Below are 18660 nucleotides of genomic sequence, written 5' to 3'. Positions count from 1 at the left end.
ATGACAAGTTATACAATATACACAGCGCACGCGTTCCAGCAGAGCTAAAGCATCCACGCACGCGACTCAGCTGCTGCTCGGTCCTCTTCTGAACTTGCCGTCCGCCGCTTGGTTCTGACCGCCGCCGTCGCCGCTGGGCACCACGAGCTTGCTGATGGTCCTGACGATCTGCCGCTTCAGCTGGCCCCGCTTCAGCGGCGGCCTCTTCTCCTTCGCGCTGCAGACGCCGCCGCAGCTGAAGTACTGGTAGTAGAACTCCATGGCTCCTCTGATCTCACTCTATCCCCTTGCTTGCTTGCTTCGATCTGCTGCTTCTTTGCTCTGTGTGTGGTGTGGTTTGGACTTTGGAGTCAGGTGCTCACTTCACTCACTTGAGCTAGGATGCGATGCCATCCCGGAAGGTTTGGTTGGACGGGATTTATAGGCAGCGACAGCCTTTTTGATGGCTACACTAGTTTCATGCATTGCATGCACCTACGCATACTGCCGTTAGTTGACCACTTTTTGTTGCAGGAATAAGTTGACCACTTTAAGGAGCAGCCGAGACCGGGTCTCCTGGGTCACGAGGCTTATGTGAAATGGGATCGACACACACTGGTCAAATAGTCGGGGAACCTGTGTGCACTTGAGGCCCATGTCTTTTCAGTTAGCGTGGGCTCCATCAGAGCATAACACGAGGTGGTGGAATCAGGAAATTTTCAGAACAACGAAAATGCAAAGGCCAACCAGTTGAGTAGACGTTACCGAAGATTTTCCTGTGGTGTCCCGGGTGTCTCTCTGTCTACGAACCAGTGCTGCTTTTTGTTAGCTACTGATCATGCATGCCTTTTCTTTTCAGATAACTTCAGAATAGAAGCCAAACTGTTGGGTGGACGTTACTGAATAGTTTTTCCTTGTAATCCCACACGTACTATAAAAAAAAAGGCAAGATAAATGGAAGTATGGAACGCATGACAACTGACGAGAAGATAACCAGCATGGATCACATGGCAAATAGCCTGTGAGGAGAAGTGCAGTCGCTTCGCGCTCTGTGAGATAAGATCGCGGACAGCTACTGGCGATTTTCCTTTTCAAGAAAATACAGGCGTTGTGGATCCATGGGTCGAGGTGTCGTCCTGTGAGTAGGCGCATGCTGCGGCCATGGCTGACACGCTGACACCTCAAGCCTCTGAACCCTGCTGTCTGACACCAACGAGAGGCACTGAACCTTAGAAGACACCACTAAACATTTCAGTAGACATGTCTATGTGGTCTCGTTCCTCTCAGGATTCAGGATAAGGTCGATCGCCAGCACGTGCTAGTTGTTTAATCGTGTTCTCAGCTCCATAGTCAACACTCATCCGATTTCCCGTGATAAACAATGATGGTTCCATGCCGGCCTTGGCTTGATCACCTGCAGTTGTACTCCGACGACATGTTCAGTTCATCAGAAGTTGACAGACCAAACGTAACGGTGAACGTGAACCAACCGTTCAGCTACGCCCATGAGGTCGAATAGTTTATTTCTCTACTTTCTACTGTTCGACATGAGCTCGAATTCGAGCTGGACTGACGAGTCTGACCGGTCAGTGGTCTTCGGATGCTTCAAATCAAAGATGCACCCCTGACCGATCCACACGGCCCCAACTCGCCCTCTAGTTAACAGTTTCGGTCCCTTTCAGAACCAGCATAAGTTCCCTGATTAGTGCGTTCATCACACGTTCTCACAATTCAATATAGTTAGGCACCCTGGCCCAGAAGTAGCCAAGTTGTTCCTGCAAAGATCGGCAATAGAAAAACACGTCAGATGTTTTCTTTTTACAAACGAACTGAAAACAGCAGGTGGTAGTATGCCTTCGCCATTATAAATACCTGTCGCCCTCTGCTATCAGTCCATCACCTTCACAAGTGAGCACCTGGCTTAAGCACCGAACACTCGCAAGAACACAAACACAAGGAGGGAAGCGAGAAGGGAGGGAGGCGGCAAGGCAGCCATGGATTACTACTCCTACCAGCAGCACAGCCACAGCAGCGGCGGCAACTTCGGCTCGAAGGAGAAGAGGCCTCCACTGAAGAGGGGGCAGCTCAAGCGGCAGATCGTGAGGACCATCAGCAGCCTCGTGGCGCCGAGGAACGCGGAGAGCGCTAGCGCGAGGGAGAAAGCCGACCGCGGCAGCGGATTCAGCAGAGAGCCCAGCTACAACTGAATCTCAAGGGAGCAGCGACAGATTCACAGGGTGTTTGGTTGGTACTGGCTGGTGCCATGGCAGGACAAAGTTCTCCTGTTCGTGCTCTTCTTGGAGTCTTTTTCTTGGGGGGCCTTGTGTTCTAGAGTATGCCCTTGCTTGTTCCGTTATTGTACAAAACAAACATACAGGGTTTTTGTTCAAAGACTGCTTGATAGTGTTTAGCGCGTCCAAAGCAACAGAGGTCATTTGGCGCACGGCGGTCACATCCGCTGACCGCTGCCCGTGGCCGACGACACTGCACCTTTGCCTTCTTGCCGTGCCATCAAGAAGTTCACTTTTCGCACCCTGCCTTCCATTAACCGAGCTGGCAGCCACTGTGAATCCCCCACCTCTGCCGCGCCAACCACCGCGGCCGGGCATCCTCCTATCGATCTATGAATCTATCCCCATCCCCTTCTTCAAATGCAGAGAAAGATAGGGAGGGAGGTGTCAGGTGTGAGGCGTGACCTCATCACCGACCAGCGGTTGCTAACCATCAAAGCAACCTCTGCCTCCGATGTGAGTGAGTGACTGTGGAACCGATAAATAGAAGGGATAAGATGGAGCCATGGAGGCGAAGGAGAAAGATGGGCGAGAGTGACTTGCATGGGGCCATAGACCAACAGCGCGCTCCGTGCGTCTTCTATACAAGCGTGTAACGTAAAAGTGTCGTGCTATGTCAAGCTCCTTTTTGTGTGATATATAAATGGTACTCCATTTAGCATTGCGTGCATCTTCTGGTACAAGAGTTTTTTCTTAAAACTTCAGAGAGAATTGCGTGCATGTTTCTGAAAACTTTAGCGAAAATCGGATCAACTCATGAGAAGGCCCTTTACTCACTTCTGAAAGCCTGTAGAGCACCAACAGGCAACCACAGTACGTTACACAAGGCTCGAGGGCACAGTTAACGCCAACACAGTTCCATTCTCTTAAAATGGTGATAACTTACTTCGAGCACACCTTCTAAAAAAATGTGATAATTTACAAGACAAGAAGCGTGTCACATCTGCCCAGAATTATCATCTACTACAATTCTTCTCATGCATTTACATCAGAAGGCGGCAACTGGACAACCATATAACTTGCTCCCTTTTCTCTTCTCAAATCATAAAAAATGGAGAAGAATTAAACAGCCTATAGACCTACTGACGTGGTAGCTAAAAGAATTTAAGAAACCAAAAAAGGCAAGGGGAAGGGGGAACCGAGAGTGGGCATGAACAAGTACAGCAATATATGGTAAGAGGATTTCAAAATTTAATCCACCCTCAGGGATACCTCAACCGTCACCATGTTAAGATGTATACTGATATAACGCGGTGGCATGGATATTTTGTAAAGTGCAACACTGCTTATCAATCCAATTTTATTTCTTGCATCTGTTCATGGTGCCCATTCAGATCGCTCGTGACTATTCGGGCTCCTGGCAGCTCATTGTCTTCATTAGGCATCTCTGCTCTCAGCTTGCCATCTTCTTCAGGTGATTCTGCTGTCTGTTCGACATTTAGCTCTGGTGTTTCTCTCTGCTTTTCGTCATCTTTGTTGGAGGTTTCTACCATTTCATCATTACTGTTACTAAACTTTGTGTTTGTGGAGTCATCAGCACTGTTCTGCTTTTCCTGTGAGGAATCCATGGGGAAAACGAGTTTAAAAGGGTGTATCCAGCACTAGCAAGCTTTAAAAAAACAACGGTAAAGAATGATGTGCATGCTAAAAGAGTTCAGATTTCACAACTAGCACCAAAATGTACTGTATCATAGGCTCAAAGGTTACATTGGATAGAAATGAAAAGCAAGAGCGCAATTTTCGGTACTTGATAGGAACAGGTTGAATATGTAACCCTAGAAATTGCCATCAAAAGGATGTGGAGTATCTCCTTTGTTGTATACTTGCATTGCAGACTTTATCTAAGCAATTTAAATGGCGAAAACAACCATATCCATATCCATATCCAGTATGCCTCATGTCTCAGAATTGTTATATTTTGGCCAGAAGAAAAAAAAATACCTTGTTCTTATCACGCCAACTCAGTGAAAATGGGCCAAGCAAGTTTTTCCTTCTTGGCTGGAACTCCTGTGATGTCTGGCTTGCCGTAGGGGATGCATCTAGCATTGATGTTCTAGAAGAGGAACAGGTGCAGGAAAATTATCAACCTTAGAACATTATGACAATAAATGACAGGAAGCTAAGTAACTAAAATTCATCATCATGGTACTAGTACACTCTGTTTTCAGTTAAAAAACTATAAGAGCACACAGAAGCAGTATTAAGCACAAGTTCAATTGTCAACAGCGAAATGCTAAAATAATACTACTCCCTCCCCGTTTTTAAATGCATGATGTTTAGGACAAGCAAATTAGTTTAAAAATGAACTAATTAGCTTGTCTTAAACATCATATATTTAATGGAGGGAGTAGCAAAAGGTAACTGGTAAATTAGCACTGCCTTAATACTAGTTTTAAGGAGCTGTCCATCTCACACAAAGAATATTGAGAAAAGATAAGACTGAGATACCTTGGAGAAGGACATGGGGACAGTGCTTTCTGCTGGCTAGATTGGTACTGCAGTGTAGCCTCTAACATTGTTTCTGCCATTACTGCTCGGTTCTCCATTTGGGCAAGTGAAGCCATAGCTTCCTCGTATTTTTCCTGCATATATGTCATGATCCTTTAAGCATACAAGCTAAGGTGATAGAAGAATAGAAGATTAGAAATAAAGCACATACTAATTTTGCTAATTCTCTGATAAAAACATTTATAAGAGTGACAACAAAATAATAGTAGAGTCAATACCCAGCTCTACAATAATACAAGCATTACTAGCTAACTATACCTGTCACTGGGGAGTGTGTGCACACCCGTGCTTGTCCCACCCACACCCAGTGGCCAGCTCCCCGTTACCCATTGTGTACTGCACCCTCCCCAAATTTGTAACCATAGGTACTTGGATAACTGATGGATAAGCTTTGAACTTTGATCTCTGATGGCTGCTATTGCTATACTACGCATCCCGATCACTGATGGCTGCTGTTACTTTGTCCATCCAGCAAATAGCTGAGCAACACTAGTAGCATGCATGGTGACAGGTGGGTGGCTCCGTGGCTGTGTGCTGCGCCACCGCTCAGATTAGATCCATTGGACTGTGCCTTCAACAAGTGCAGCGCAGAGACCAGAGTGGACAGCAGCTCCAGGGACTTGGAGAGCTGCGATGAGCTGGTTGCCCAGTCGAGGCCTTGAGGTCGGCAACACGGAAGCTGAGCAGGGTGACACCAAGAAGGCGGACACCAATCACAGCAGCACACGAGCTGCCAGTGTTGTCAAGCTTGATGCAAGCAAGGACGACCAGGCTGAAGAAAGTGGAGGCCAACACCTCGTCGGACTGAGACATGGACACGAATCAGGGAGGGGCCAAGCAGTTCCTACTTGCCGCCGCAGGTTCACCATTGGGGATGGATGAAGTGGGTAAATGGGTAATATACCCTCCCTGAGCCCTATTTCAATGGGTATTATCCATAACCTACCCTTTTTCACATGCGTACATGAATCTCTGTCCATACCCAGATACCCTACCCTACCCATTTGATGCGGTACGGGTTTGGGGACTGGGCAATGATACCGAATGACAGGTATAGTTTGAACAATGAAAATGAAAAAAAAAGAGCAAAGGATGACCTTTTATTGTTTAGAGACCTCTTGCTCTAAAGGATATTCTTAAAACAAATAATGTGATGGTTGCAACTTGCAAGCGGGTTTCAGGACTGTTTACCTGGAAGCCATCCAGTTTTCCTTTTTAACAATAAATTTGATCTTTTAAAGTTTGGATCATGTCTAAGAAGGAAAAATACATACATAATGACAAAATGGGGATAAAAAAGTAACATTAAACAGACCTTTACAAAAAAGAAAAGGAATTGGACCAGTTCAACAGGTTTTCAGTGAAACCCAGTTAATCTCTGAACAAGGCCAACTGTTTCAACCTTACAGAGAGAATTTTCCAAGTATTACATCTGCTGCTTTGAGAAGTCTATGTGTGTATGTTAATAAATAAAATAAAGTTCATCTTTTGCTACATGCCTACACCGATAATAGATGCTACACTAAACAAGATTGATTTCACCTAGTTCGACTGGAAATAGCTGATGCATGAAATGATAAAGCGGATGTTGGCAATAGATCAAGTCAATTATTAACCTGTAGAACATTAGCAGCGTATCTCTGAGCAGCAGCATCCTGCTCAGCTGAGATGCGAGCTTCCTCTGCAATTTTCAGTTCTTGTTCTACACGCATCAAGACCTAATACAAGACTCCTGGTTAGTGGATATGTAGTAGTAGGAAAACGCATTTAGAAGAACGCACAGACACCAACTGTACCTGAAACATTGCTTCCTCCTGTTCCTGCTTGTCTGACAGGGCCTGTCTTAGTTCAGATATTTCTTGTTCCAACTGCTCAACCTGAAAGAAAAATGTGAAAATATTTTCACAGTTCTTTTGGTCCAAGAAAACAAGAAGTATTTAGCTCATACAATAAAATTATGATGAAGTTGCTGAATGATTTGTTTAAAAATCAAATAGTTTGTACTTCATAAATTTTACAGAACGATACTTATGCAATCATGCTTTAGGAACGCAAGCTAAACATAGTTAGTAAGTGATTTATGTGGAATTGGCAACAATGAGGTAAACAGTACTCCCCATGTTTCACAATTTAGACCTTTTACTAAGGAGTTTGAGTTTCAAATATAAATGTTTACTAACGAAAGCAAGAGTGCAGTTACAGCAACATCTCCACTCTCTACCATTAATTTAATGATGTGAAGGAGGTTCAGTGATTGTAGCATGCAATTTAATATGGGCATGCCAGCATGTGTGTTATTTCTCATTTACTGTTCTTTATACTTATTCCTTGGCCTGTGTGCGTAACTGTTGTGGGCCTATATTGTGAAATACTGAAATGGAGGTAGTACCATACAATCTAGATTCTGGATATTTCCATTGCTGAATATCCTCTCTGTAAACAACTGTATAGTATTCTATACCTTTGCACTTAATTGGCGCCTATTGTCTTGCTTAACCATTTCCATCAGCGCTGTTTCTAGTTCATCAGCTCTGCAAGGCAGAAAGAATAAAGGAAAATAAATAAATAAAAAGAAAAGATGGACTAAAAGGAAAATATTCAGCTAAAAGAGAGTAAAGGGATCATGTGTTTAACAGTTTCACAACACAAGTACAACAGCTAGAACTTGGCAAACACACAGCAGTGAAAAGTTTGCTTGTATTGCTGCCAGAAACAATTGATAAGCTTGTTATATTTCATCAAAGATTTATTGTTTTCAGCGATAATGATAGATTTATGAGGTGGGAAAAAAAGCAGCTTTAGTTCATATTACTCAAAAAACTGGTCCCCTGGAAGAGTTAAAAAGAAGGAAAGGGAGAAAAATTACCCATTATCATTGCACTAAATTACTCTATAATCTAACTGCTGATTACATCTGGTGAGAAATTTAAAAGTCCTATCCTATCTCCTGTAGTGGTTCCAGCAACTTATGAAAAAAATAAGTAACGGAAACTTGGAAAGAAATAAACAGACCTGAGAACAGCTGATCTTCTCTCCTCTAGCAGTCGGCATAATTCCAACTTCAGCCAGGCAACCTGTGGTGCTAAAACTAAACATTAATACCATGGGGAGGTAAACTACAGCAATCTCTAGACTTCACCAATGACAAGAAAAAGAACATGGCAGTGCCACAGATTAAACCCTTTAAGCATAGATAGCAGGATTTAGAGACTACGATCGAGAAGGTTACCTGGTCCTTTGGATCAGGCAAAGAATCAATCTCAGAATTGACTGTCACGCCACCATACATATCATCCATGTTTCCAGGATCACTTTCTTGATTGGCATCCCCATCTCCCACATCACTCAACTGGTCTGCTGAATCGCTTAATGAGACCAGTGGTTCAGGGTCACGTTTGAAGTTATACAGCTTTGATGCAAGACCATTGGTATCCGTCCAAGCACCTAGACCTTTCGCTCTTTCTTCCATTGAAGCTATAACAGATGGGCGATGTTTATTACTTAGCTCTTGCAATATTGTTTCATTTACAGATTGATATCCCATGCGAGCTGTCAAGACAAGCTGGCTGCTGTCAAAAGTGGAACCAGATAAAGACTGCAAAAGGGTAACTGCATCACCGGCATCTTTTGTAGTTACAAGTGCAGGACCTGCAATTGACGCGAGCATCAGTCTAAAGAAATTCTTTGAGGACTGCCATGTATCGGCTGACTACAAATATTATATTTTCCTTTTGGGAATTGAAACAAAGCAAAATTATGTCCCAGTACCATAGAACTCCAGTAGCGCAAGAGCTGTCCGGAACAGCATCACTCTGTTTCCATCAAACAAAAGCACATCCCAGACACGAAGAACTGAAATGTTTAATAGTACTCATAAGTGATGTAAAGTTTTTTCAAGTATATATGTATGGGATCACTACACCAAGCAGGTTTTATTGCTTACATAGAGATAACTTGGATCATAATAACTCATCATAGTAGTGAGTTTTACATGGTGTTCCTGGGTACCCCATAACTACCACTAATATGTAAGGCAGGCCTAGTTATCTTTCACACCTTGTAGTGAGTGCTTATTTTACCCCTTCTCACTCAGTCCCTCCTTATAAAGATGACCTGGATCAGAATCATCTAGACCCTTTCCTTAGATAGAAGTTTTCACATTTCAATATTTCCCTTGCATGAGATCATGATTGTCCATTTGTCTATTAGAAGCAACGCATAGTTTGAAATCATAGATGCTAGTTGCTTTGTGCATTTAACCCTGTTACATTAGCTAAGCTATACTTTTAGAGAATGTTCTTCTACAGGTACTCAGTGATGAAAATAATGTAAAATAAAGTCTAACCACTCTCCCAGGGAAGCACATTTGTGAAGATGGATAAGAACCATGGCCCAGTAACCCATGCAACTTGAAGTCCAAGGTAATCCAGATGATTTGCTGCACAAAAGAAGTATGTTAAACCATAATGCTTGGATTTTCCTATTCCATTAGGTCAGAAAGAGTTGCTAACCTAGTTTAGGGAATTTCTCTCGGACTAACTCCTCTAAAACAAGCTGATCCACCTGAAATACAACCAAATTGCATGAGAATGAATCGAACTTGGGGCTTCAAGCAGACCCCCAATATGCAAAACAAACATTACTGGGTGACCTTGCGGTACCTGTGACTCAATCATTTCTTCTGAAAAGTAGCCATCAAAATAGTCATCGATAATTCCAACCAATGTCCTGTAACATACACCAGCGATGGATTTAACAGATTATTTGATCCAACAATAACATGAGATACACCAATAGTCTTGGGCCATACCAAAATGCATTCTCCTCCGGCATCAGCAGAAGCAAGAGACCAGCAAAAAAGTTCATCGCCTACAGTATTCAGAAGATGAATCTATGCTAAGAGGAATGTTGGAATTCTGAGCTAAAACGTTGGTAAAACGATACAGTATGCCCAGAATATTGATTGAGAAAGAGTGTAATTATTTCGTACTCATCGGAAGCATTGAATACTAGGTTTTTTTTTTTGAAAGCATTGAATACTAGGTTTTAGATTCACCACTGTGGTGTGGCATGAGTACAAAAATAGAACAAAATTATATTGGTTCGCCTTAGCCATTTCGGTTATCCAGGGAAGCAATCGACTTTTGTGGTAACGTAAAAGACAATAATGAGGCTGACCATTTGATGGATAGAATTACCTGGCAGTAACCGACCGATGGGTTGTGTTTAGCATAAGCTATAAGCAAGCGTCTCAAAGCATTTCTTCCATCCTCATCTAAAGCAGGATGGCCCGGAAAAGTTCTAGGCAAGTCCTATAAGGAGCCAAGTTGCAGAGTGAACTCTATTAGACTTTCCGGCAGTAAGTTATCCAAAAAGGAATGATTCCCCATAAAAATGTCCATAAACAGATACCTTCTCTATTTGCCCTATCCACTTTTCATGGACACCTTCTGAGGTTGAAGAATCTGAAGATTTGTTATTTTCTGATTCACCTTCTGCTGCAAGAGTGTCATAATACCCTTCTACCCTACGAGCTCCAGTACCAACAAAGGCTTGCCATAGCTGTCAATACAAATGCACAGAGTTGCTGAATGAGCTGAATAAATCACAAGTAAAAGAAAGAAATAAAAGGCTTCAGTGCGTAGACTCTGCACCTCTCCCCTCAAAGCCATTGGTAGTCCACCATGGACCAGACACTCCAACTCTTCCTTTGAAATGTAAGTTTCCTCATGACCCCTGCTTCCATTATCAGCGTTCCCAGTATCTCCCGAATGCACTTCTTGGCTAGGATCAACCTTATCTACATCATAGAACTCGTCATCCGAGTCCTCCGACAACTTGGCCTCTTCAACTTTCACGGGATGGATTCCATCATCTGCTTGGCCTCTGACAACTTGCTGCTTTCCAGCAGAAGATTGCTTCTTCTCCACACGCAGGCTCATCATCTGCTCAATGTTGCCAAGGGACTTCCTAATTGGCGTCCATATTTCGATCTTCCGTGGCCCTGCTGAAGTCTTCTCTGGCAGTGATTCAGAACCACCACCCTGAGCATTATCACCAGCAACCTGTCCAGACGACTCAGGCTGCCTCTCCAGAAAATGCTTCCATCTATCAGATCTCTCCTCCTCTTCCTCCTGCAAATACAGCACCAACAAGGTGTGTGGCGTGTCAGGATCAGTCAATGCAGATGAAAATTCAGGCGCCTGTCTTCCTACCTTGTAGATGCCTGCGTACTCCTTGTAACGCTGCAAGTGTTGGGGCCGCACAGCAAAGCCATATGCATCCCTGATTCAAGCGCATAGCATCAGAAAGGGGTGTTTCAAACTAAAATGTAGCTATATCTACTTATCTAGCCCTTAAATCTTTGAGGGTTCTATACTTGCATCCCTCACTCCAGATTCAAAGCAGCGAGAAGGATTCGACTTAAGCATATCCACTACGAATTTGACGACTACACGACGCAATTCCATAACCGGCTACCCTGCCAAAACGTATCCGAAACTGTCCGCTCCTACTGCAGGAAACGGCCACAGGAACCTCAGATCTTTTCGAAAAGACAAACGCCAGTGCACCACAGAGCTCCCGATTTTGGCAGTTCCGCCAACAATTTCCCCTGAAGCTGAACACCTACTCCCCCTCCGATTCGTGGAGGGGACCAGACGCCCGCCGGCGCAAACAAGCACGCGCGGAATTTCCCGCCGCATTACCCGAAAAAATCCAGCAAAACCAAATCCCCGCGCCGCAACGACACCGAGATCCCCGGGCAAGCGAAAACAAAAAAACGTCCAAGCCACCGGAGCGGGCAACTACCGTAGTCGTCAGAAGCTACCGAAGCGGCGGAGGATACGGCCACGGCGGCGGTGGGAGCAGGAGCGGGGGATGGGGGGAGGGAGCGAAGGAACGCACCGCTTGTGCTCGAAGGCGATGAACGGGAGGCTCTTGGGCTTCATCTCCTCCTCCTCGTCGTCGCGGACCCGGCGGCGGCGGCGGCGGCGTGGCTAGCTCGAGCGCGGCGTGGCGGTGGGATTGATCTGGGCTCCTCCGGCTGGGCGGGCGGAGTAGGAGTGTGTCCGTACTCTCGGGTGTGGGGACCGGGGGAAAATGGGGATGACCCTGACCACCCTCGTGGCTCGCGCGTCGCGGTCTTTTCTTGGCGGACACGGGGGAAGGGACGGGGGGGTTGGTCGAGGAGGACTCGCCAGTCGCAGTGGTGTACGCAGTACGGGTTCCGTGACTTGTGTCCTCCGCGAGACCGAGATCCCGATCCTCCGTGCACGGGGAAACGGTGACAGCTCGTGTTGTCCTTCCCGGGCGGCCGGGCCTCTCGGCGGTTGAACTGTCTTCCTCGATGGAATGGAACACATCGTGATCAAACTACTCTGAAGCAAATACCATCTCTGAAGCAGCTTGACTCTTTTCAGGCAAAGGCCAAGGAAGGAAGATGTGCTAATTATGTTGGAGCTGATAATCAACGAATTACTTCGTAACAACCAGATATTTTTTATGTTGCAAGCAAAAGCCAAGCAAGTACTATGCTACATCATTTAGGTTGTGATATTTTCCTAATGTACGCAAGTTTTATGCTTAAGTTTCAAGCAAGTTCTTCGAGTCATGTCTCATGGTCGGACAAGTTTGACATTCTAAATTTTATGAATTTTTCTTGGCACCATGCATGCTTGGGCCTTGTTTTTTTTGTTATAATGGATGGGAGTTGTATTTCCTAGTGTGTTTCTATTATGTTTGTTGTGTCCTTGATACCAGCACTGTGTTATGCCCGCAGCTTATTTGTACTGATGCAGTAGGATGGATGTGACTTTGCATTGTGGTGGGTTACCTTTTAATAGTGCTACTCCGTATAAACAAAGCTATAATTCCTTTCCAAAATAGGACTAGTTAGTTACGTAGTAGCCCTACTACTCCTACTCCTCCTGTATGCAGTATAGAATTACTGTGCCGTTGAAGACACACTACACGACTTTATAGCAAGTCAACATCTACACCTCGAATTGAATCTGTCCACAGTAGAGTACATCAGCATCTCAGGACTTTGTTGGCGCACCGCCAACGCTTCTGTGGAAACGGGGCTAGTCCCGCACCCACCGACAGCACTTGTCGGCACACGGCAGCAGAGATCGCGCCGCATAGGATCAAGGCCAACGTTGGTGAGGAAATGAACGAACCGTGCTTCCAGCGACGCCGCAGCGGGATCCGTGGGGCGTCCGGGACAGGGAGTGCGCCGAGACACCTGTGATCCTTCCTCGCCGCGCCGGCGCCGCGGGACGATGCGTAACATGCGCCGCTGCTTTTATGCCGTCTCCGATCGAACCGAGGCATGTACCGCGCCAATCATTACTGCGCACACTCCTTGTTCCAGTCAGCTACTATTTGCGTGCAGGTACTCTGCAGTGAGCTCTGAGCTCCGTCTCGTGTTGCCAGTGAGCTCTGAGCTCCTTATGCGTATAGGAGGAGGCCACGTTGTTTGTCAGATAATCCGATTTGGGTGTTTGGATCCAGGTTTCGGGTCATATCGGAGGATGCTTGGTACCAGTATAGGAGGAGGCCACGTTGTTTGTCAGATAATCCGATTTGGGTGTTTGGATCCAGGTTTCGGGTCATATCGGAGGATGCTTGGTACCAATTAGAAGGTATAAACGTGAACTAATTATAAAACTAATTAATTATAAAACTAATTGTATAAGTCGTGGCTAATTCGTGAGACGAATCTATTAAGTCTAATTAAGTCATGATTAGCACATATTTGCTCTAGCATCACATGATCAAATTATGGACTAATTAGGCTTAACAAATTCGTCTCGTGAATTAGCTTTCATTTATGTAATTAGTTTTGTAATTAATCTATATTTAATATTTTAATTAGTATCTAAATATTCTACGTGAGTTTGGATTTTTTCCAAATCCAGCCAGGAGCTCTTGTCAGATGTTAGGTGCGGATTGGAATTAAGAGCAAGTACAACAATGTTGATTCGACCGCCACCTCATTTCATTTGCTGAGCTGGAGAGAAAAGGTGAGGAGAGACAAGCAAGCTTGGCGCTGCATGCCATCGACGGTGTCGACACGATAACTAAGATAGTGGAGCTATAAATTTACTACCTGCTATCCAATGCGAGTAAAAGAATAGGGAAGAGAAAGATAGGATGTGATATAAGTAGGTCCAGCGGATGAAATAGAAAATATTAATAAATATATTAAAGACAAGGATAAATCTATTGTTGTATGACTTGGCTCTAACATGATGAGTTGGCTCGTCTAATAGCCAAGTACTTGGCTCAACTATTAATCTTGCTCTAAAGGGAGAAGGGTGTATTGCTATGGCCTTATGGGCTAAAACTGCGAGTCTGCGACTGTCTTTAGTGTTTGCCACTTGCCAGTGCACTACCAGCACCCAGCTGCGCTCATTGTTTCGTTTGTCAAAAGGGTTTGAACTGGCAGGATGTCTTAAGCTGTAAAACCCATGTCGGCCTCTGGCCTGGCCTTTGAATGAATGTGGACGTGCTCCGCTACCGTTGGTCCTTCAAAAAAAAGTTTGAACTCGTGAAGCTAGTGGACCCTAGCTTGTTCCCGAGTCTCGGGTCACTGGTCCCGTATGTGTCGTCATCTTTTTTCAGTGATGAATTAGGATTATGTTCATATATTTTATTAACCTCGGCATATGAAGCCTCTCGCACCGCCAGAGCCTGACACTTTGGTTTTAAGATGACATCCAATCCCGATTTAGCAAGATTTGGTATGAACAGTACCCATCAACTAAAGATTTAAACTTCGATGTGAGAAATTTGATGTGCTCCGCGACAACGAGAATCAAGTAAGACTGCTACCAAACGCCACCATTCGGTTATGCTCCATCCTTCTCCGTAGTCGCACAACTTCAACAGCCACGCGAGTTCAGTAAACCGATGCCCCCTTCTCGCACTTTGTGACACCTTAATTCGACACTATCACTGCTCCTCAAGATTGCTCGCGTCGGTATAGTGCGGGGTCCAATCCAAGGAGGGCACCAACAGGAAAATCTACCTATGACACGCTACCAAATGTTTGACACACGAATCAATGTGAAGCAGGAGCTGTTGGGAGTGGGTTGATAGCAGGGAGTAGGGAGGGGGTGTTCAAGCCCCCCTACCTCCCCACAATAATGGAGCCCCCTTGAAGCATCTCTATTTTTTCAAGGTTGGATATACCCTTACTTAAGAGGTCTATCATGAAAAAAAGGCCTGGGGTATTTATTAAAAGGATTACACTACAAGAAATATCTTGATCTATGATGAAAATTTTATAACACATTTGTTCTCGTCATAGATTTATGACGTTTCTAGCTGAAAATATCATAAAATTTTACATCCGAGCAAATTTAGTGACAAAGTTACGGAACGTCATAAAATGTGCCACTGTAGCCAAAAATAAATCGTCACTCATTATTAAATGGTGGTTTTGTGATGATATAAGGTCCGCAAAAACGTCATAAACCAATCAGGGTCCCACATGTAAGTTTAAGTTGATAATTAGGGCAGTAAAATAAAAAGAAAAACGTGCTCCTCCCGTGGGTCAAACATGTTACCGATTGAATGGGAAGTCTTTACCACAATCAGGTCCCACATGTAAGTTTCAAGTGAGTTGGTGGCAAAAGTTTTGGTAAATTATGATAGTCTGAGATGAAAAAAAGGAAAGAAAAATAAAAAGAAAATAGTGTCGATAGCAAGGCTCGAACTTTTGACCTCTTGAAAGTGCTGAGACAGCACTACCACTGAGACATGAACTATGTATGTTTTTTTTCGAAAGGACACATTTTATATATTTTGGTTCTAATAAGTGTAGTCCACATGCTAGTTGTAGGCCCAAGCATGAGGCATATTTCTCATTTCTCGACAAGGTGTACACTACTATAAGAGACTCGTCAGCACCATGCTCCTGTTGGCTGTGGCAAAGACTAGAGCTAGCGTCGGTGTGCAGATCTGCTACCGCCCGCGGCGGGAATGGCGAACCCTAGCGGGCCTATCTACAAAGGGAGGATGAGGAGGAGCTCCGGTCAGGTCAGTCTTCTGTTTTGTGCAGCTACTTTCCCCTATCATCCTAGGGAAGGGGATTTCTGGATTTGGGATCTGGGTTGAAGATATTATATTCCGATTTCATGGTACCCTTAGATTTGCATTCTGATTAGTGTTGGAAGTTGATAGGCTATAGTTTATGAAGTGATTCTTCATCCTAATTTTAAGAGTTTATACTAAAGAATCAAAGAGAATCACTTTCAGCCACAAAATCACTTCTCTCAGAGAATCAGCTCCCATAGGTGCATAGTAAAAATCATGTATCTAGAAAAGCCAAAACGATCGATAATTTGAAATGAAGGGAGTAGTTTATAATTTGCTAGGTTCATGTATTTTATTAGCTTCCACAAGTGCTTGGAGTCACTGATAGCTACAGATTGCCATCGCCTGAAAACAAGTGCAAGCACGAGTTGCCTTTCTTTGTGAGGTATGATTGGACATTTGACAACCCTAGGTGCCGGTATGCATGCTGCTACGAGGTAAACGATAACTTGTTTCAATTCTAATAAACCTTGCTTCTACTTTTGATGTTAGTGTTATAAATGGCGAATTGTATGAACGTAATCGGTGTCTACAGAATGAAGGGATGAAATGAACGTCGTTTAGGTGGATTGATCCTGAATGGTATGCTGGACTAAACATGTTCTGGTGAAGCTGATGAAGAGGAAGGAAAAAGCTGAAAAGGAAGCAAGGTCATGGGAAGAAGCATGGAGAATTGCTAAGAAGGAGGTGGATGACAAAATCTATGAGATTCACATGATGAAGCGAGGATAATTGGGGGATATAACCAATGAGCTGATGAACACGGTGAAGAGAATTAGACACGATGCAGTGATGTCTCACCTAAAAATGGGAAATGATAACAGGAATCTGCAAGCTGAAAACGATGCAAGGATGTGGAAGGTAGAATGTGCAAAGGCTAACAAGGAATTTGAAGTGACTGCCGCTGAGGTGCAGAAGGTGAAGGGACACCTGGATCAGGCCACCAATGTGGTGAAGAAGGTCAAGCAATCGCTGCTGCATGCCTCATATAGAAGGTCATTCAGGAACGATGGCGAGGCATAATGTGATGTTTGGTGTTATTGCTAGGTAGACGGTTGAGAGGTGGGATCATGTTTGTATTTTGGTAGCTGATGATACTATCTGGAAAACTATGATAGCTATTAATAATGATTATGAACTTTGTAATGATGAATGGCTATGACATGCCATCTTATGAAACATGTTACTGTCGTGATGTTTGCTGCTTGCTGCTGCTGTGATGTTTGTTGTTATTGCTGAGGTAGCTGGTTGAGAGGTGGGATCATGCTTTGATTTTGGTAGCTGATGGTACTATTTGGCAAATTATGATATGTAAGAATGATGATTATGAACTTTATAGTGATGAATGGCTATGACATGCCATTTGATTATACCGCTTTGGTTTAATCTACTTTCAATTAGATTCTTGCATATTTACCATTCAGAATTAAGATACGCTGCATAATTGACGATCACTAATAATATAGATATTGGTACTATATATACAAATGTGTGGTCTGAAAATAAAACCGGCGGCACGGCTGTTACAAAATGAAAGATCACTTGCTCTACTCATAGCTAGGCAACAACCATGTTTCTCGAGACCAAATCCAGATCCCAGGAACCTGTGTAATGCGGATTGTAGGATCATTGTTGAAGCCTGCCACATTTCTTAGTCCCTGCTGGTAGAGCCAGTATTGCGACTCTTCATCATGCCCTTCAGTTCCTAGGAAGAAAATGTGATTTCCCTTCAGGTTAGGCAAGCGACAAGGCATGCTCTTGTACAACAATGCACTTGTCAGGTCCAAACAGGATGATCTTATTCTGGAACTCTAGAGCTGTCTCCCAAGGAATAGGTTGCCAAATATCACCGACGAATGAATGTAGAGTAAATTCCACCACCTCAACATCTCTCTCGTTGATGTCCCAGCTCCAGGTGCTGTGCATCCTCTTCCCCCGAACAACAAAGAACAATCGGTCTTGACCTTGGAGTAGAGAAGAGTTGCTCATGCCAAGAACCCATGATAACTAGAGTCCAATGGCTTGAGGAGGTGTTGGAAGATGAAGCCCCAAGTAGATTTGCATGTGTTCAGGAGAACTGCTCCAGAAATCTTCCAAGGGAATGGTAGTCCAGTCGGATTGGCTTCCCGAATGCCAGATGCATACGGGCAATGACCCTAGCACTGGAGTAGATTTTAGGGGCCACAAAATGGTTAACACAAAGAAATGACTCTACGCCAGTAGGTGTTTTGATGCCCAAGATACAAGCATCGAGAGAACCCATACATCACCATGCTGGAAGTCAAGGAAGGATAATGTGCTCCCGATGAGACAAAGGATTCAGCAAGAACGCGATGCTCTCATCTGTCATCTACAACAACAAGGCGTCCAGATCCGCTGCAACTAATCAGCCTATGCCTTTTCCCAGCTAATGCTAGAAATGAGACCTCAAAAAGCCGGTAATCCACGATGGATGTGAATGTCACCCCTCCAGATTCACTGATATGTTCGGATTTCAGAATCCAAGGGTCAAACGGGCGTGTGTGGCAGAACCGCCCAAATTAACTCGGCTAAGGCACACTTAAGTCGCCTGACATGCGATCGTGCACCTTAATCAAGCCAATTTGGTTATCTGTCAGATTCTTTCCGATGAAACCATGCTACAGGATCGCGAAAGCGGAGTCACCCGAGGGTGAGCGGTTGCAGAGATTACAATAGTCAATTCTTTTAACAAGTGCATAAGTGTATTATAATAAAGGAGTTCGAAATTCAACACAAGTTTGCAAAGTGTTCAACAGTG

General features: G+C 44.2%; 1 protein-coding gene across 1 annotated transcript; it reads right to left on the bottom strand.

Annotated features, from left to right (window-relative positions):
* Positions 1-3024: 3024 nt before the first annotated feature.
* LOC101766464 (TBC1 domain family member 10B) lies at positions 3025-11940 on the bottom strand. Its single transcript, XM_004961743.4, has 18 exons — positions 11685-11940; positions 10994-11063; positions 10433-10912; positions 10191-10340; positions 9977-10090; positions 9589-9647; positions 9440-9506; positions 9290-9341; positions 9124-9216; positions 8547-8630; positions 8008-8426; positions 7791-7852; positions 7240-7309; positions 6575-6655; positions 6395-6496; positions 4719-4852; positions 4212-4323; positions 3025-3823 (listed from the first exon to the last, which is right to left on the bottom strand). The coding sequence occupies exons 1-18, from the start codon at positions 11726-11728 to the stop codon at positions 3560-3562; spliced, it is 2457 nt and encodes an 818-aa protein (XP_004961800.1). The 5' UTR covers positions 11729-11940; the 3' UTR covers positions 3025-3559.
* Positions 11941-18660: the final 6720 nt, after the last annotated feature.

Source organism: Setaria italica, chromosome III (genome assembly GCF_000263155.2).
Source record: "Setaria italica strain Yugu1 chromosome III, Setaria_italica_v2.0, whole genome shotgun sequence".
NCBI classification, from domain to species: domain Eukaryota; kingdom Viridiplantae; phylum Streptophyta; class Magnoliopsida; order Poales; family Poaceae; genus Setaria; species Setaria italica.
Note: the sequence above shows the minus strand (reverse complement) of the source record. Positions and strands in the feature narration are given on the sequence as shown.